Source organism: Coregonus clupeaformis, chromosome 21 (assembly GCF_020615455.1).
Source record: "Coregonus clupeaformis isolate EN_2021a chromosome 21, ASM2061545v1, whole genome shotgun sequence".
NCBI classification, from domain to species: Eukaryota; Metazoa; Chordata; class Actinopteri; order Salmoniformes; family Salmonidae; genus Coregonus; species Coregonus clupeaformis.
The window spans coordinates 12,311,327-12,332,172 of NC_059212.1; the positions used below are offsets into that span (position 1 = coordinate 12,311,327).

A 20,846-nucleotide genomic window follows, 5' to 3' on the forward strand; every position below is an offset into this window, starting at 1 on the left:
TTGCTTTTTCACCTCCCTGTCTTATAAACAGGAAGAATACAAAAGGAGTGGAAGTACCTCACTCTTTTTTTAAATAAAAAATAATGTAAAATATAGTCAAAGTAATGTGCATCTCCCCTTCTCTTTAGGTGATGATACTGTACTTCAACCCCAGCATGTTCCGCTGTATCCTCCTGAGATGGGTGCGTCTCCTGGGCTTTGCCATAGCCTACGGAACAGTGATCCTGAAGCTTTACAGGTATGTGTTCATTCGTTCTACTTTTTATTAGAAGTCTTTCACAGGGGTATATTCAAATGTACACACAGTAACAAAACGTTTTGCAACGTAGCAAACGTTTTGCAACTGCATATTCAGGTAGGTCCCGCTCCATTTTGCCCGTTCCTAGTGAATACACCCCAGATGTATCATGCAGAGAAACCAATGCCATATGGCCAAATTGGATAACTTCTGCAGTATTCAGCCCAGAACTTTAATTCCTTTCTCCCCCCGATTTGTCCCAATGATGCTCCTTGATGAGTTTGCCCTGTGGAGTGCCATCTCATATCCAGGTTCCTCTCAGAATTGGTTCTAGTTTGCAGTCGTTCTGTTTTGCTACTTAGTAGTCGAAGCGAGAGGACTTAGAGGCAGAAGGAGCACTTTACATTCTCAATCACACAGAACTACTTACCGTAGCATAGAGTTTTCTCCACTCTCCTCTTCTGGAAATGAGTTGGCCCTCGTGTTGGCCTTTTTAAATTTCACTAAGAGAGCAGAGAAACAACTCAATCTGACCAGGGGCCAAAGGGCAGCCTGCTACTTCACCTGACAAAATTACCAATTAAATTCCTCCTGGTGTAGAACGCTTGAACCATGACCTCAGTGTCAGTACCCTATAGGAGAATCCCACACACAGATATCAAATCTGAGACAGGATCAATCATGGTCGTACCCTCAGAGAACCCAGAGGTCAAAATATCTCCTTGTTTTATATCTATGCTAATCTAGACCACACATCTCAGAGAGACACTAGTGCTTGCAAGGGCTTGCAGCAGTACAGGTAGTATAGAACAAGTAATAACTGAAAAACGATATAAATTGCAGTGGTGGAAGGAGTAATGTTGGGATGGTAGTGGTGGTAATACAGCTGAGTAGAAGAAGTGTTAGTTGTGTCAGTTAAATAATTAGTCAAATAAATAATGATATCTTTACCTGATTATAACAGAGACCTGTTGGTTATAATCGAATTAAAGGTTTTCTCAACGAGAACCATAAAACCATAAAATTATGCCATTAGATGCCAAATTTTGCCTGTTGGGATTTGGGAACAACAACAACCCTTCTCTCTCTTCCCTCCTCCAGGGTGCTGAAGGTGTTCCTGTCCCGTACGGCCCAAAGGACCCCATACATGACCAGCTGGCGGGTGCTGCGTCTGCTGGGGGTCATCCTGCTGGTGGTGCTGTGGTTCCTGGTGGCCTGGACCTCGGCCGTGTGTCAGACACCTGACCGGATGTTGGCCCTTATTGACATGGGCCTCACACCCGACGGGCTGCAGTTCAGCATGTGCCTGCTGGACCGCTGGGACTACATGATGGCAGTCGGTGAGTCGTAATGGAAGTGTGGACCCAGTGGGCAAAACTAGTTGAAATGATGTCATTAACGCTAAAAACTGGTTGGAAATATGTCATTGTGACGTTCCGTTTTATGTTTGTAACGGGTTACGCCAATTGTCGTTCTCATTATCTTGGTTTTATAATAGCACCCAGTACCCTGCCCTGAACTTTAGTCACTGTTACTAGTCGGCTACCACCCGGTACTCTACCTTAGAGACTGCTGCCCTATGTACAGTACATAGCCATTGAACACTGGTCACTTTAATAATGTTTACATACTGTTTAACCCACTTTACATGTACAGTATATACTGTATTCTAGTCAAGGCTCATTGTCACGGATTCAGCCGAGGCTGCTCCTCCTCCTTGCTCGGGCAGGCTTCGGCGTTCGTCGTCCCCGGAGTACTAGCTGCTGCCGATCGATGTTTCGGTGTTTGTCTTGTTTGGTCTTTATTGTTTACACCTGTTTCCCATTATGTTGGATTGTATTCCCTATATTAACCCCTGTCTCTCATTGGTTATTTTGTGTGTGATTGTTCTTTGTCATTTCGGCAGTTGCTTTGTATTACGGGTATTTGTGTTTTCCTCCCTGTTTGGAGGTTTGTTGTTTTGAACGTTTATTACTGTGTTCAGTAAAGTACGTTGCCAGCCGCTCTGTGTCCTGCGTTTGACTTCGCTGACCGCATACATGTCGCGTGACACTCATCTTATATAACTACTGCTCTATGCACCTTTTCTATTCATATACTGTCCATAATGTTTATACACACCATCACATACATACACTGAACAAAAATATAAACGCAACATGCAAAGTGTTGGTCCCATGTTTCATGAGCTGAAATAAAACATATCGGAAATGTTCCATATGCACAAAGAGCTAATTTCTCGAAAAATGTTGTCCACAAATTTGTTTATATCCCTCTTATTGAGCATTTCTCCTTTGCCAAGACAATCCATCCACCTGACAAGTGTGGCATATCAAGATGCTGATTAAACAGCATGATCATTACACAGGTGCACCTTGTGCTGGAGACAATAAAAGGCCACTAAAATGTGCAGTTTGTCACACAACACAATGCCACAGATGTCTCAAGTTTTGAGGGAGCGTGCAATTGGCATGCTGACTGCAGGAATGTCCACCAGAGCTGTTGCCAATGAATTGAATGTTAATTTCTCTACCATAAGAAACGTTGTTTTAGAGAATTTGGCAGTACGTCCAACCGGCCTCACAACCGCAGACCACGTGTAACCACACCAGCCCAGGACCTCCAAATCCGGCTTCTCAGACGATCACCTGTGGGATCGTCTGAGGGGGAGTGGGGGGTTTTCTGAGGAGTATTTCTGTATGTAATGAAGCCCTTTTGTGGGGAAAAACTAATTCTGATTGGGTGGGCCTGGCTGCCAAGTGGGTGGGCCTATGTCTGCACCCCTGCCCAGTCATGTGAAATCCATAGATTAGGGCCTAATTTATTCATTTCAACTGACTGATTTCCTTATATGAACTATAACTCAGTAAAATCTTCGAAATTGTTGCATGTTGCGTTTATATTTTTGTTCAGTATATATCTATATCCTGGACTCTGATATTGCTCGTTCTAATATTTCTATATTTCTTTATTCCTTTCTTTTTTATCTTTGGGATTTATGTGTATTGTTTTGTATTGTTAGGTATTACTACACTGTTGGAACATAAGCATTTCCGAGTGCCTTCTAGAGGGGAATGTGACAGGCAGCTGAGGCACAGGACCTATTATCTAATCCCTTTTTAAAGCGGATGGATCCATGAGAAGTTGTGTGCTCTGCCTGAGGACCCTGAGAGAGATATGGGCAGTGATGCGGAGAGTGTTTTTCACCAATGGGTTTGGGGAGGTAAAATGGAATGGAAAAACATAGGGGGAGGGGGGGTTGTTGAGATACAGTAAGGCAAAAGAACATTGTGCATCTTCGCAGGGAAGGCAGAGACAGGTAGAGTGCCTGTAAATAGAAATGGTGAAGAGGAGAGATCGGTCTGGGGTAGGGGGGCAGCCACCCCGCTGATTGTTCTGACAGCTTGTGGAAACGTGTGGGCTGAAGGGCGATATCCACCAGTCTAAGGTGCTATCAGGTTTAAGGTGCTGTACAGCAAAATAATTTAAAAAGAGAACATACAATTATTAATCAGTATTGTTTTGTGGTTCTATAATAATGATGATACAAATGATTTATCAGTTAATGAAAAAGAGTGTTGATCATGTCAGTGTCAATTGGAATTAATAAGAAATTACTTATTCCTCCCACCAGCATTTACAAACAGCTCACCATGCATACTGATTACATATTAAATAGTTTATAATTAGTCATCATGATTCACAAAATATTAATTCATAACAATACACTGTAATCGCTATTTACAAATGACTATCCGGAATCCGACATGATCCCCATGATCCCCGTTGTCTTTGGTGTTAATTATTGAAGGAATGTAAATTAGGGTTGCTTTTATGGGCAGACAATAGAAAGCAGTTCTGAGAATGTAGAACAAAGGAAAGATGAGAGACTCTGACTGCTTTACAGTTCTGAGAACAGTTCTTAGAAAAGGGATATAAATTAGGATCACCGTTATGGGCTCCCAAATAACAGTGAGTCAGTCCTGAAACAGTTCTGAAAAGTGGGTCGCATTCATTTGGGCATGCAACAGATATTTTTTTAACAGTTTTGAGCAGTTCTGAGAACAGTTCTAAAAACATAGAATAAAGGAGAGATGAGAGACTTGGACTGCCTTATAGTTCTGAGGCCAGTTCTGAGACCAGTTCTGAGAACTTTATTTGAAATAAAACAAAATAAACTTGAGGAAAGGATTTTTGGATTGTGTCTCGTTTTTTAGTATTAAATATAGCACAATTGTCACTTCCGATGGATTAATGATACAATTAAAGTGAAGGTATAACACGTTTTAAGAACATCACAAATTCAAGGCTGCCTTTTCAAAACAGACTTGGATGTTTTTTCGTATTCTTTGAAGTGGACATGAGGATAGGGCTGTGACGATTATGGAATTTTGGGTAACGATTGATTGTCATGCAGGCCTTTTTTTTCAGCTTGTAATGTATCATAATGCATCTTTGAAAATTAGTTACGACATACCTAATAAATACAACACAGCTTTGGTGACACACCTGTCTCAAAAACAAGTGGTTTTGAATTTCCGACCTCTTCTCCTTCCGACCATGCCGTTCGGCTCATAAAATTATTACCAATTTTACCCATTTCATCTCAAAATGAGAAACTGCTATTGAGTAAACTATATCTACTTAAATATAAAGTTGAATCCCTCCATCTCCTAAAAGTAATGTATTACTTTATTTTATTTTGTTCACGGTTATTGTCCATAATTGTCGGGTTACACGATCATGAGGAGACCCTTGAATTGTATGGCTAAAGAACAAGTTACATGTATGCCATTTTGTGCAAACCAAAGCAAACAATGGTTGTTGTAAATAATGCAGAACTTCCAGAATATCATTTTAATTTGCAGTCGTTGTATGTTGTGTACCTCTGCTATTTGTGTGTGAGAGTTAAGGACACTGGTCTAACCCACCTGTATTGTTGACCTCTCCTTATCTAGCCGAGTTCCTGTTTCTTCTGTGGGGAGTGTACCTCTGCTATGCTGTCCGGACCGTACCGTCAGCCTTCCATGAACCACGCTACATGACTGTTGCCATATACAATGAACTCCTCATATCGGCAATATTCCACACCATTAGGTAAGTAATAAGGGAGAGAAAGAGAGAGAGAGAGAGAATCTATACTGTGTATGCCCTTGCAAATGTGTGACCCTATAGTTTATAATCAAGAAGCGATATAGGCCTCTAAGCAGGAGAATAACAGGAGCAGAACATCCCCAGTTAAAAGGCAGAGTAGAGCGCTCCCTCCCATCAAGCAAATGAATAGTCAGCAGGACAGCTTGGATAAGCCACTTGAACAGAGGTGAGTAAAATATGCCTGCACTAGGCAGACAGTGCATAAATCTGCCAAGGCTTAAAATAAACTCCTTATGCCCTGTAACTGTTCCTATACTTGACTCTGCTGGAGGAGCTCACACTGGTTGGTGGCACTGGCTTGATGAGCCACCTCCTCATTTGACCACCAGGAAAACTACAAGTGTGTGTGGGGAAGGGGGGCGGGGGGAAAGGGGGTTGTGTGTGTGTGTGTGTGTGGATGGGGTTGTGTGTGTGCTTGGTCATAGTAGCCATTGCCTCAATGTACAAGTTATCACTCGGCATATACAGTATATATAAAGTGGCACCTAGAACATTAATCACAAAGCTGCATGTAGAACCTGTCTGTAATATTTAAGATCATCACGAACAGCTGGGTCCAATGAATACCTTTTACAAATCCCATTGAATGTAAGTGAGGTTGGCATACGTAAAGTATGAGCATAAACAAGTCTATTGTCATGCTTATTCTCTGCCGGAACAAACCAGAAAGGTTATGGCATACCCATCAATCTGACCCCGGGGTTGTACCTGAAAAGGTTTCAGAACAACAATGTTGGCATGCCTCACCCAATAACAAACCAGCTGTGATTGAATATGCCTACATAGAATATTACAACAGTGACAGAAGGGGAATAAAAAAATCAGATACTTTTCATCTGTCGCCTAAATTTTAAATTCTGAACAGCACCCTCATGTCGCAGATGAATCACAGACAATACTTTTTATAAATCAGGTGAATATTACATCCAACCTCCAAATACCGCGTGAGTAACACTTTATTTGGGTCGTCCATGTGATGAGTGATTTCGAAGGAGTCAGGCGCAGGAGGGTAAATCACAGAATAACAGGATTTATTCAGAAAACACAGAGTTACGCAGTAATATATCAAAACACTCCAGTGTGCAAAACAGGCGCACTGGAAAAAACAAGGCACACAGGGAAATATCCCGGCGATACAAAATACAAGGAGCTCCACCGAGCTTCTCTAACCTCCACAATAAACAATCACACACAAAGACAACGGGGCAGAGGGAATTATTCAGGTACTGATGAGTGGAAATAAACCAGGTGTGTGTAATAAACAAGACAAAACAAATGGAATGATGAGATGAGATGTCGTCACCTGGCTAGAAGGCAGGTGACGACAAACGCCGAAGCCTGCCCGAACAAGGAGAGGAGGCATCTTCGGAGGAATTCGTGACCGGTTGATAACCTAAAACACATTGAAATGACGATAGGTTAGTGGAGGAGTGGCAGAGAGGGTTCTGGGCATATTCGTCCCATGGCAAGAACACCGACCACTCCCCTCGCCAGTCCTGGCAGTAGGACCTCAGGAACCTACCCAAATCCTGATTCACCCGTTCCACCTGCCCATTACTCTTGGGGTGAAACCCAGAGGTCAGGCTGACCGAGACCCCCAGACGTTCCATGAACGCCTTCCAGACCCTGGATGTAAACTGGGGACCCCGGTCAGACACTATGTCCTCTGTCACCCCGTAGTGCTGGAAGACATGAGTAAACAGGGCCTCCGCAGTCTGCAGGGCCGTGGGGAGACCGGGCAGAGGAAGGAGTCAGCAGGCTTTTGAAAAGCGGTCCACAATGACCAGGATGGTGGTGTTACCCTGAGAGAGGGGAAGATCAGTGAGAAAGTCAATACACAGGTGGGACCATGGCCGTTGTGGAACTGGTAAGGGCTGTAACGAACATCGGGCGAACTCCCCATAGTTGTCCAGCTTCGGAGGAAGTCGTGACAGTCCATCTGTAGATGCTCTCAACTAACTATTTGCTAGGAGCCGCCCGAGTGGCGCAGTGGTCTAAGGCACTGCATCGCAGTGCTAGCTGTGCCACTAGAGATCCTGGTTCGAGTCCAGACTGGGAGACCCATGGGGTGCGTGCAATTGGCCCAGCGTCGTCCAGGGTAGGGGAGGGTTTGGCCGGCAGGGATGTTCTTGACCCATCGTGCACTAGCGACTCCTGTGGCGGGCCGGGTGCAGTGCACGCTGACTCGGTCACCAGTGTTTCCTCCAACACATTGGTGCGGCTGGCTTCCGGTTTAAGTGTGCACTGTGTCAGTGGGCTCGGTTGGGTTGTGTTTCGGAGGACGCACGACTCTCAACCTTCGCCTCTCCCGTGTCCGTAAGGTCATTTTACTGACAATGTTTGTCTATGGAGATTGCATGGCGGTGTGCTCGATTTTATACAACTGTCAGTAACGGGTGTGGCTGAAATAGCCGAATCCACTCATTTGAAGGTGTGTCCACATACTTTTGTATATATTGCGTATATGCAGAGTACGATAGAATGGGAAATGGGATAGAACAACAAGGACTGTATCTAATAATGACCTAATAACCATGTATTCCATAGTAACACCAGATTAATGACTAGCATGGCAATAGTACAGTAAGAATAATGGCAAAGACTGTATATTATAAAAATAGTAGGCTATTGCACAACAACACACAAGAGCAAGGACTGTATTTAAATATATAGGAAACAGGAAGTAGTAAACCGTTACTAATCATTGCAGACAATATCAGTAGTAACATAATAATAACAGGAATGAGAACTACAGAGAATACTGCTACTGTAGCAAATACAAGGATAACAACAGCGACAACAACTTACTTTGTTTACGCATCCCTTGCACACGTCCACCCACGTTCTGAGACTGGAAAAACACAGTTCAGGCCCGGCTAATACTTATACGCTTGAGGGAGCATGCAACGGACCCGATTTGCCATTGCTGGGCTAGCTAGGATCATCTGACCAATCACAGGATACATGATCAGTGCATGGGCAGAGTGTGGGGTGCATGGGGACAGTCTGATTGGCTGAAGCCACGAGCTGGAGGTAATCTATCTCTCATGTGAGGCTAGACTATGCAGCGCCAGCCAGACATAAACAACAACACACCCGCTATAAATTAGTCCCACAGTGCCCTCGGCAGAGGGATACTGTAACACTTTTCTCTTCTCTGCTTTTTAGTCCAGGAATAGGCTTCATCTGTGTCTGAGAATGCCACAGTGCTAGAGCTGGGTCCAGATTCTACTACCTGTCAGAGGTGTTGCAGATAAAGTTGAGCTCCTGGGTCTCAGGCAGACTGTACCACTGGTGACGTCCATCTCTCTCTCTCTCTACTCGAAGCGGATCCTTTGTGTCCCACTCCTCTTTGCAGATCTTTTCCAAGTCATTAAGGTTTCGAGGCTGACGTTTGGCAACTCGAACCTTCAGCTCCCTCCTGTCACGATCGTCATCTACAGAGGAGGACCAAGGCGCAGCGTTGAATGCGAACATTTTATTAAATGAATGAACACACGAACAAAAACAACAAAACGAAAACGTGACGTCCCTGGTTACATACACGAACCAACACGGAACAAGAAACCACAAAGAATGAAAGCCTAACGGCTACCTAAGTATGACTCCCAATCAGAGACAACGAGCTACAGCCGTCTCTGATTGGGAGCCACCCTGGCCAACATAGAAATGCAAAACATAGAAACTAACACCCTGGCTCAACATACGAGAGTCCCCCGAGCCAGGGCGTGACACCTCCACAGATTTGCTATGGGATTAAGGTCTGGAGACTGGCTAGGCCACTCCAGGACCTTAATGTGCTTCTTCTTGAGCCACTCCTTTGTTGCCTTGGCCGTGTGTTTTGGGTCATGTCATGCTGGAATACCCATCCACGACCCATTTTCAATGCCCCGGCTGAGGGAAGGAGGTTCTCACCCAAGATTTGACGATACATGGCCCCGTCCATCGTCCCTTTGATGCGGTGAAGTTGTCCTGTCACCTTAGCAGAAAAATACCCCCAAAGCATAATGTTTCCACCTCCATGTTTGACGGTGGGGATGGTGTTCTTGGGGTCATAGGCAGCATTCCTCCTCCTCCAAACACGGCGAGTTGAGTTGATGCCAAAGAGCTCCATTTTGGTCTCATCTGACCACAACACTTTCACCAAGTTTTCCTCTGAATCATTCAAATGTTCATTGGCAAACTTCAGACGGGCATGTATATGTGCTTTCTTGAGCAGGGGGACCTTGCGGGCGCTGCCGGATTTCAGTCCTTCACGGCGTAGTGTGTTACCAATTGTTTTCTTGGTGACTATGGTCCCAGCTGCCTTGAGATCATTGACAAGATCCTCCCATGTAGTTTTGGTCTGATTCCTCACCGTTCTCATGATCATTGCAACTCCACGAGGTGAGATCTTGCATGGAGCCCCAGGCCGAGGGAGATTGACAGTTATTTTGTGTTTCTTCCATTTGTGAATAATCGCACCAACTGTTGTCACCTTCTCACCAAGCTGCTTGGCGATGGTCTTGTAGCCCATTCCAGCCTTGTGTAGGTCTACAATCTTGTTCTTGACATCCTTGGAGAGCTCTTTGGTCTTGGCCATGGTGGAGAGTTTGGAATCTGATTGATTGATTGCTTCTGTGGACAGGTGTCTTTTATACAGGTAACAAGCTGAGATTAGGAGCACTTCCTTTAAGAGTGTGCTCCTAATCTCAGCTCGTTACCTGTATAAAAGACACCTGGGAGCCAGAAATCGTTCTGATTGAGAGGGGGTCAAATACTTATTTCCCTCATTAAAATGCAAATCAATTTATAACATTTTTGACATGCGTTTTTCTGGATTATTTTGTTGATATTCTGTCTCTCACTGTTCAAATAAACCTACCATTAAAATTATACTGCTCATTTCTTTGTCAGTGGGCAAACGTACAAAATCAGCAGGGGATCAAATACTTTTTTCCCTCACTGTACCAGAGGCCGACCCAAAACAACGCCACCGGAGGAGAGGGAGCCGGAGCGGTCTTCTAGTCAGACTTAGGAGGCGCGCACACCACCCATTGCTTCCGAGTATAATGTCCAGTCCCTAGACAACAAAGTGGACGAGATCAGGGCAAGGGTTGGTTTCCAGAGAGACATCAGGGATTGTAACATACTCTGTTTCGCGGAAACATGGCTCTCTCGGGATATACTGTCCCCGTCCATACAGCCATCTGGGTTCTCAGTACATCGCGCCGACAGGAATAAACATCTCTCCGGGAAGAAGAAGGGTGGGGGGGTATGTTTCATGATTAACGACTCATGGTGTAATTGTAACAACATACAGGAACTCAAGTCATTTTGTTCACCTGACCAAGAATTCCTTACAATCAAATGCCGACCGTATTATCTCCCAAGAGAATTCTCTTCGGTTATTATTACAGCCGTGTATATCCCCCTCAAGCCGATACCATGACGGCCCTCATTGATCTTCACTGGATATTATGCAAACTGGAAACCATATATCCTGAGGCTGCATTTATTGTAGCTAGGGATTTTAACAAAGCAAATTTGAGAGAAAGGCTACCTAAGTTCTATCACATATCAGAGCATGTGAGCGGAGTGGAGCGGGAGCGAGCGTGGAGCGCAGAGCGGGATTTTGGACAGAGCTGCATTTTTAAAAGGACGGAGCGTCGCCCTATGTCCCGCTCCAATTTCGCTCGCTCACACCACGAGTCTGAAGCATGCTCAAGCCTGACCCAGAATCCATATGTTTAATTTAATTTGTGTCGTCCATGAATTTGTATTTTATAGAGCGAGAGGAGCAGCAGCAACAAGAGAAAAGGGTTGAGGAATTCAAAAGTTTCTTCATTGATGGAAGCCAAACTGCAAGACCTACTGCAAAATGGTGATGGGCTCGTTCTGTCAGCGGACATTTGGACCAGTAGAAGAGGGCACAGCTTCCTTGGCATCGTGGCCAGTTTTATTGATGGGACGTTCCGGGGGCACACGGTTTTGTTGGGCTGTGAGCACATACAGGGGCACCATACCGCAGATCGTATTTACCAAAAGTATGAAAGTTAACTTAAATATTGGAACGTGCAACGACATGTGATTCGGGTCGTCACTGACAGTGCCAGCAACATGATCAAGGCGTTTAACCTCCTCCCTGGCACTGAAGAGGAGGCGGAGGGTGAAGTGACTGCGGATGCCAGGAGCAGCGCAGAACCTGAAGAGGAGGATGAGGGACCACCTGCGCCCTCGCAAGTCCATGTGGAAATGATAACCTCTAATGTAGAAACTATGATAAATCAGTACTTTACTGTGTCAAATTTACATCTGAGATGCCCCATTCACATGCTTCAGCTGGCGATCAAAGACGCCGTTAACGAGCACGACAACATTAATAGGCTGTTAGAGAAAGTCGGGCACCTGGTGAAAAGTGTACGCAAGAGCACCCTGAACACAGAGGAAACCGACCAATTAGGTGTCCACCCCACAAATGCCTGCGCCACTCGATGGAGCAGCCAGCTGCAGATGATTCAGTCGTTCATCCGGTTGTTCCAAAAAGACCCGTTATGGCAAAACAAGTCTAATGTTGCTAAAATCACCCTGAATCAAGTACGGCAACTGACACACCTTGTCAGTGTGCTGACACCACTGGCAGACCTCATAGACAAAATGCAGAAGGAGCTGGGGAACCTGGGGATGATCCTCCCTGCTGTCAGAAATCAAATCCCTGCTCACCGATGACACTCACGCTGCACTTCCAATGGGCATCGCTGCTTTTGCAGAAACATTGGCAAACAATGTGTCAATTCGCTATGGAATATACTATACTGATTAACATCTCATTTTAGCATCAGTGTTAGATCCCTGTTTCAAGACAGAATGGATAATCCGAGATGAGTCTGTATGCAACAAAACCGGGGAGATAAAGTAAGGCTGTGGTTTAAGCTAAAAGTGAAATACATGCAGATTTTGTTCCTTTTTTGGAGCGAGCGGGGGGGCGATTTGAGTGGTGCGCGATGCAAACTGCGTTGAGCGCTGAGCGATAATGAGCGGACTGGCCTGATGTGGCTTTGAGCGGGGTGAACAGCTCCGTGAGCGAGGAGCTGAGATTCTCACCGCTCCACTCACATATTGACTGTAGCACTCGCGCTGGAAAAACGCTGAACCATTGTTGCACTAACTTCCGCGATGCATACAAGGCCCTCCCCCGCCCTCCTTTCGGCAAATCTGACCACGACTCCATTTTGCTCCTCCCTTCCTATAGGCAGAAACTCAAACAGGAAGCACCCGTGCTAAGGACTATTCAATGCTGGTCTGACCAATCGGAATCCACGCTTCAAGATTGTTTTGATCACGCGGACTGGGATATGTTCCGGGTAGATAAGAGTGTCTGCTAAATGACAAAAAAAAAAAATATTGCTGCACTGTCGGAACTAGAAGCACAAGCATTTCGCTACACTCGCAATGGTTGATACCATTCTATTGACTCCATTCCAGCCATTATTATGAGCTGCCCTCCCCTCAGCAGCCTCCACTCTACCCTTGTCACTTGAGATGGTGACCCTATAGTGGGAATCTGCCAGCAATGTCCCCTCTACCCAGTAGCTACCCTATCTATACAAAAGTATGTGGACACCTCTTCAAATGAGTGGATTCAGCTATTTCAGCCACACCCGTTGCTGACAGGTGTATAAAATCGAGCACACAGCCTTACAATCTCCATAGACAAACATTGACAGTAGAATGGCCTTACTGAAGAGCTCAGTGACTTTCAACGTGGCACCGTCATAGGATGCCACCTTTCCAGCCGCAAAGTGGTAGAACACACAAGCTCACAGAACGGGACCGCCGAGTGCTGAAGCGCGTAAAAATCGTCTGTCCTCGGTTGCAACACACACTACTGAGTTCCAAACTGCCTCTGGAAGCCACGTCAGCACAATAACTGTTCGTCGGGACCTTCATGAAATGGGTTTTCATGGCCGAGCAGGATTCTATTGGAAAAATCACAAATCCTATAGGATCTTTTGACTAGGGTTGTGAGTTCCAGCCCTGCTCAGAGCAGAATAGAATGCACTCTGTTACACTTAGATAATAGTGTCCTCAAATAAACATGTTGGTATCTATTTGCAGGTTCACTCTGGCCCCTCTGTGGCACCCTGACTGGATGCTCATGCTGGTCTTCGCTCACACACACCTCACCGTGACTGTGACTTTGGGGCTGCTGCTTGTTCCAAAGGTAACCCTGCTCTCCCTCCTCTACTTTTCCCCTGAATACATAACCAGTACATTAAACAGCTTCTTACTGCAATAATGATTCTCTTACTGTAATTGAAATGCACATCTGAGTATTTTAAACTATCTCTTCAGTCTTATGGAGAACATTTAAACACTCGATGAGTGGGGAATAAACTGTTTCATTTCTCAAGACGTAATTAGATGCCTCAGAAGTATAAGACAATTAGGAACAATGGGATGATGTCAATCTTGTCTGTTGGCAACATTTTCCTCTTGCAAAGACAAGCACGGCGTGAACAAATGCACTATAACATTTTAAATAATGTCACCCTAAGAAGGTTTTTTCCCCTCTCGTTAGTTTCTGTCCACAGGGACTCAGGCAAGGGATGACATTGCCACTGAAGCCTATGAGGAGGAGCTGGACATGGGCCGGTCTGGGTCCTACCTCAACAGCAGCATCACCTCAGCCTGGAGTGAGCACAGCCTGGACCCTGAGGACATACGGGTGAGCAGGGTCCCTCCCTGTCTTTTTTTAAAGACTGGTCAGATTAAGCACCCATTTGCTGTTTCTTAACAAAGGCAAACAGCTTTTTGGGGGGAACATGCCCAATCAATGAAGGCGTATCACTGACGGCACCACATTTTAATAATTAATGATAAAGTGTAATTCGTATAGCGCATTTCATTAGAGCAAATGCCAAAGTTTGATAAGGCAGAGATGTTGTGTCCGTTTTGTTTTTACATATACTTGAGTATCAGTTTAGCAGTGAAAGTTTATTTTGTGGTCTCTGAGGATTTGGCTTAGTGAGAGTATGTAGATTAAAAACTGGATTGGCCCCAACACTGACCCCTGTGGGAAGTCGCTACCTTGTGGCAAAGTTCTGGTCTGTCAAGGAAATGGACCATGGTTAGTTTGTGGCTGTGATGTCAGAAAATGTCTGTAGCACAAACACTTGGATAAATCCTTTTCGCATTGAACAAGCATTATGATTTCTCATCCACTTTTCTCTCTCTCAACCCCTCTATCTGTGTCGCTATTTTAGGATGAGCTAAAGAAGCTCTACGTCCAACTGGAGGTCTACAAGCGCAAGAAGATGTTGGCCAACAACCCCCATCTCCAGAAGAAGCGCAGCTCCAAGAAGGGCCTGGGCCGCTCCCTCATGAGGCGCATCACTGAGATCCCAGAGACCATGCACCGGCACGGCAGCCATGGCAGTCGTGAGGATCGTGACTGTAGTGAGCATGGGAGCAACCGCAGCACCCTTCGACGGAACCCCTTTGACCCATCCCACTCTGGTCACAAGTCCAGGGAAGACTCTCTGAAAAACAAGGTCCTGGGCCTGAAGAAATCGCACAGCTTCGACCACGTCTGTGACCAAGGGGAGGAAACTGCTGGCGGACAAAATGGCTCAGTTGGGGACAAAATGGCCGCCGGTGAGGGTTCCTTGCTTGGATCCCTCATGAGGAGGCAAGTGAAGAAGTCACCAGAGCATGCCCCAAGGGTTGAACCGGCCGAGTCCACCGAGTCAGTGCCCTTGGTCTGCAAGTCGGCCAGCGCGCACAACTTTACAGTGGATAAAAAGCCCATCCACCTGAGGACGTCCATCATGCAGAAGTCACTGAGTGTCATAACCAGTGCCAAAGAGAAGATGCCCGGGCTCACCATCAAGACGCATAGCGTGGAGGAAGCCAGCAAGAAGGGACTCAAGGGCCGCGATGGGAGGATGCTGTCTGAGGTGGACGAGGCGGAAGAGAAGGAGTGTTATCCCAAGATGATCATCAGCCAGTCGGTGGAGTACTCCAAGACGCCCATGGGCAAGATGGGCATCATGAAGCAGCAGGTGAGTGGCAGCCAGCCATCCATCAATACAGAGCCAGGGAGAAACCTGTATGACCTCTCCGAGGTGTGCCCTTGGGATGTGGAGGACCCCCAAACCCCCTCGGAAGGAAGGTCACAGAAGCATGTGTCCATTGCTCTGGGAGAGACCACCACGGTCCACAGGGGGGGTGGTGGTGGTGGCGCGGTTAGTACTAAGGGCAGTCGCTCCCAACAGAAGCAGCAGGGAGCCGCAGGGCAATCGCCTGCAGGCCGACGTCGCTCCAAAGATAAGGGGGGCGATCCAGACGAGGCCAGAGAAACAAGGAAGCCCAGGTCTCCCAGATCTCCACTCCCCCTCAAACCAGAGGTGTGCCCCTGGGCCTTTGAGGAGCAGCCAGTGTTGGGAGGTGATTCAGACTCCATCTCCCCAGAGAGGATCAGACATAAGAAGAGCGTCACACCCACTGATGGGAAGCCCAAGATCCTTCACTCAGACTACTCCAAATCCACAGGGAGTCTGCTGCAGCCGCCCACCCTGATGGTGGACATCTGTCCCTGGGACTACAACGAAGCCCCAGCCCCGCCCTCCCCCAGCCAGGAGAAGACCTGCTCCAGCCCCACGCCTCACTCCAAGAGGAAACGAAAAGGCTCATGCTCCTCCAAAGAGAGGGGTGAGAGAGAGAAAGGAGGGAGGGACAGGGAGGAAGAGAAGCAACAAAAGTCAAAGAGCAAGGAGAGGAGGAGCTCCTCCAGCAGGCCCTCGGAAAGACGACGTGTCAGCCAATCCTCGGAGGGCGGTTCGGTCACCGTGCCAACGTCTGGGAGACGGAGGAGCTCGACAAGAGACCCGGAGGTGTCGGAGAACAAGAGAGTGCAGGCATGCCCGTGGGAGGTAGAGAACACGCCAACCAACATGGCACAGACAAAGACTTCTCCAGCGAAAGAAAATTATTTGAGTTCTAATTACAAACAACCCATGAGCACTGCCAAAAAGGTTGACGTTTGTCCGTGGGATTTTGAAGACAATGGTTCAGAGAAACGTGCATGATATTTTACATGATAGACTTTATATGTTTTGTATTCACGGCACAAAAGCCCTGCAAACTGTGTTTTAAAGATAGGGGAAGTGTGGGGAAAACATTTTTCTGCACAATTTGCCCTGTGGTTATGTCAGAATCATATTGTGAAGAAAAACATGACACTACTTTCTCTTAAAGCATTCCAAACAAAGTATTCGTTCTTCAAAACGCGCACTTTATCTGAAATGTAGAGGAATGTGTAGTCAGCACTATTTGCTTGTAGATTTGCTCAGTTTGCATTTGTGCTCGTTTTGTCACACTCTTCAATACATAAAATTACGTCCTAACTGTTGCTAGAGTTCTCTTTGGCCTGTATCCTGCACATGTGCCATTTTTGTCAAGTAGTGGTTGGAGTATGAGTTCAGAGTGTTGGTCATTGGTAAAGTACATAATGTAATTTCCATATTACGCACAGTGCACAGATAATTGTGCCTCCATTTTTGGCCTTATAGATTATACAAAGGATATGAATTTTGAGTGTTGAGCAGGAGAAATAGGTACATAGGTGAACCGTACATAGTTAACACTTAGTACATAGGTAGCAACATGAGGATACATGCTCTGAAGGGAAAGTATCTCACTGGTCTCCATTTAGTCAAACATGCTTTATGTCTGTAAAAAGAAACAGAAGTTTATCTTTGATATATACGTTTCTCAAAAAAACTGCTGTAGCATGTGGCAAAGCACTTCCAAAAGTGTCTTTAGGTCCATTCGTCAACTTACATCCAAAACATATGGTAATTAAGATGTAATACTTGATGTTACCTATTATAATTAAATGTTCAAGTTCAAAGTTCAAATACAACTTAAACCATAAAGCTTTGAAGAATGTTTCTATGTGCATCAATCTGAAAATATGATATGGAAAAAATATTGAAGCAGTATTGTAAGATCCCCAAAGGTCCCCCCCTTGTACAATGTTGACATGAATTTATATATGTTCATTTTAGGTGAATCATTAACAAGTTTTGTCTTGTCCTTTTTACCAAACGTCAATACATCAAACTTTTGATTTTAAGGTTTATGTATAATCACTTCAGTGCTCTCTTACGGACCAAAAGCAATTAAAAATCTGATGGATTATACAGCATATTTTACTTTTGCTTGCTTTCCAAATCCATACAATTGCTTGATAACACCTTATAATTGTTCACCTAAAATCAAATGCTATGACATTGATTGTCAAAATAGTGTCACCACACAGGGTGTGTGTGTGTGTGTGTGTTTGTGCATTCTTGCATGTGTGCGTGTATGCATGGGTGTGTATATCGTGTGTGTGTCTGCACCATTGCATTGCATGAAAAACATTTGCCACTTTAGCATTATTACTGATTCCCTCTTCCTTTTACATGGCCATTGTAACATTTTAGTGGTGGTGATTTGATCTACTCCACCAGTAACAAGTAACTCTTGTTGTTGTTGTCGTCAAAGACCTAAGGGTCATATTCATTATTGCAATGGAAAACTTTCACACTGGAAACAAACATTTGTTATTGGACGAGTTCAGCTTAGCCTGTTTCAGTCTGTTTTCCTCCATTTGGTATCCTAGTGAATAAGACCCAGGTAATCAGGAACACAATTATGTTGTATCTATGATACAGTGGCTTCTGCATGACAGTAAACATATTGGCCCAACGTCTCACTGCTCTTTGCTCCATCAGACTGGTATGACTTGTTTATTAAGTGAACTTGTACCACTATTGTATGCTTGCAATAAATATTTATATAAAACTCAATATTATTTTCTGTTGTTTTTGACGGGTATTGTCGAACAGTGCTGGTCTGGAGAGAATACTTACTTCTTCATCACATAGAACAACACTACACCCTGGTGGAGATAAGCATACATAACTGTAGACGTAATCAATGTATATTTTCTGCCAGGCCTGTATATCATGCCCAAATCATTTCATAGTCCCTGAAAGGGATTGTGTCTGTGATGCGTGATTTGAACAAGGAGGGGAGGCAGCTTCGGAGGAAGTCATGACAGTGTCGCTACTTAATTTGTTTGAATTTTGGGGAACATTGATTTTGGTTAGAAAATACAAATATTATTGGCAGTGACAAGGTAAGGAAAACCAAAGGGTGGATTGCAGTCTCTCCTTGTCCATAGACTGCTTTCAATAAGGAAACAAATATGTACGTTTGTAATTTGGCTGGACTATCCATTTAAGGGGCTCATACATGCTTATGACAAGTCTTAAAATGTTACTTCCTCATCCTTGAATTGTTTTTACAGACTAGAATTTCATGAGGAGCCTAATATCAGACTAAGAAAGTCCCAACAATATAAATTATAGTTGAACCAAACAGATGGCTAATTTGTAACGACCCTTAAGTTTTTAGACACTTAACCATAGCATTAAATAAAATAGGTTATTGAATATTGAATATATGATTGAATATACTGAAAATATACTGAATATGTATTGATATTGTATATCAGAGAATGAGAAGCTTCTGGTCAGTGCTGTGTCAAGCTGAAAACACAGAGGGACTGTGGGCTGTAGTTATTTTGTGTTCTGACAATGAACAAAAAAAAGTGTGTATGGAGTACCTTGGGAAACCGAACTACCGAACCATCCAATGATGGGATTTATAAATAGGTTATCTGGGCTCCCGAAAGGACTGATCTCTATAGATGGGTTGGTTGTTTAGCAACGAAACCGACGCGTGCGCAACTATGTGTCACACCCTGGCTCTGGGACTCTATATGTTGAGCCAGGGTGTGTTCATTCTATGTGTTCATTTTCTATGTTGGGTGTTCTAGGTTGTGTATTCTATGTTGGCCAGAGTGGCTCCCAATCAGAGGCAACGAGTGTCAGCTGTTGTGGGTTGTCTCTGATTGGGAGCCATATTTAAACTGTATGTTTTCCCTTGGGTGTTGTGGGTTTTTGTTCCGTGTCGGTATGTTTAACCGTGGACTTCACGAGTCGTGTTTTGTTAGTACTTTAATTAAATAAAGTCATGTTTGTTTCACACGCTGCGCCTTGGTCTACTCACTCCTACGACGATCGTGACAGAAAAACCCACCGTAAAAGGACCAAGCAGCGTGTCCAGGAGCAGGCAGACTGGACATGGGAGGAAGCGCCAGGAAAGGAGATGGAGAGGCTGGCGATGGCCCAGGTGGGCAAATCGTGGTCCTGGGAGGACATGCTCGGGGGCAAGGGACCTTGGGGTAGGATCAAGGCCCTGGCGAGAGAGGAGCAGCGGCGTCAGCAGTGCCATCGTCGGACGGACGAGAGGCACCCCCAATAATTTTTTAGGGGGGGGCACACGGCATGGGCGACTGGGCAGCAGGAGGCTGCCACAGGGCGAAATGGGAGACGAGGAGAGAAGGCCACCAGGTTTTGGGGGCCAGAAGGCAGGTTGGCGGAGCCTGGATGGAGAGCAGAGCCAACTCCCCGTACTCAGGCATGGCAGCATGAGACTGGGCAGGTTCCGCGGTATGCGGAGCTGCGCACTGTGCCACGAGTGGTCCGGCATAGTCCGGTACGTCCTGTGCGAGCACCCCGCACGTGTTGTGCGAAGGTGGGCATGCAGCCAGGACGGAGTGTGCCGGCTCAGCGCTCGTGGCCTCCAGTGCCTCTCCTCGGTCCCGGATATCCTGCGCCAGTGTCACGTGCTGTTATGCCAGTACGGGTACACAGCCCTGTACGTCCTGTGCTGATGCCTCACACAGAGTGTGTGAAGGTAGGCATTCAGCCAGGACGGGTTGTGGCAGCTCTTCACTCCAGGTCTCCTATCCGTCTCCATAGCCCAGTCCGGCCTGTTCCTGCTCCACGCACCAAGCCTACGGTGTGCGTCGACAGCCCAGCCCGGCCTGTTCCTGCTCCACGCACCAAGCCTACGGTGTGCGTCGCCAGCCCAGTCCGGCCTGTTCCTGCTCCACGCACCAAGCCTACGGTGTGCGTCGCCAGCCCTGTCCGGCCTGTTCCTGCTCCACGCACCAAGCCTACGGTGTGCGTCGCCAGCCCTGTCCGGCCTGTCCCTGCTCCACGCACCAAGCCTACGGTGTGCGTCGACAGCCCGGCCTGTTCCTGCTCCACGTACCAAGCCTACAGTGTGCGTCGTCAGCCTGGTCCAGCCCGTTCCTGCCACTCGCACCAAGCCAGGGGTGCGAGTCGTCAGCCTGGTTCAGCCCGTTCCTGCTACTCGCACCAAGCCCGGGGTACGAGTCGTCAGCCTGGTAAGGCCCGTCGCTGCTCCACGCACCAAGCCTAGGGTGCGAGTCGTCAGTCCGGCACAACCCGTGCCTGGGTCATCGGTGCCCATTCAGGTACCGCTCAACTGCTCCACTAAGGAGCTGAAGCCTACCGCCCCTGCTACGTCCAGTCCAGCTCCAGCCAGCGGG

General features: G+C 46.1%; 1 protein-coding gene across 1 annotated transcript in view; it reads left to right on the forward strand.

Annotated features, from left to right (window-relative positions):
• LOC121534929 (probable G-protein coupled receptor 158) overlaps positions 1 to 17,396 on the forward strand; it is an 86,500-nt gene extending 69,104 nt beyond the window's left edge. Inside the window, exons 6-11 of the mRNA XM_041841553.2 lie at positions 129 to 238; positions 1,340 to 1,578; positions 5,197 to 5,335; positions 13,490 to 13,595; positions 13,953 to 14,099; positions 14,638 to 17,396. Coding sequence (XP_041697487.2) covers positions 129 to 238; positions 1,340 to 1,578; positions 5,197 to 5,335; positions 13,490 to 13,595; positions 13,953 to 14,099; positions 14,638 to 16,461 — 2,565 coding nt within the window. The 3' untranslated portion in view covers positions 16,462 to 17,396. The remainder of the gene's footprint in view (positions 1 to 128; positions 239 to 1,339; positions 1,579 to 5,196; positions 5,336 to 13,489; positions 13,596 to 13,952; positions 14,100 to 14,637) is intronic.
• Positions 17,397 to 20,846: the final 3,450 nt, after the last annotated feature.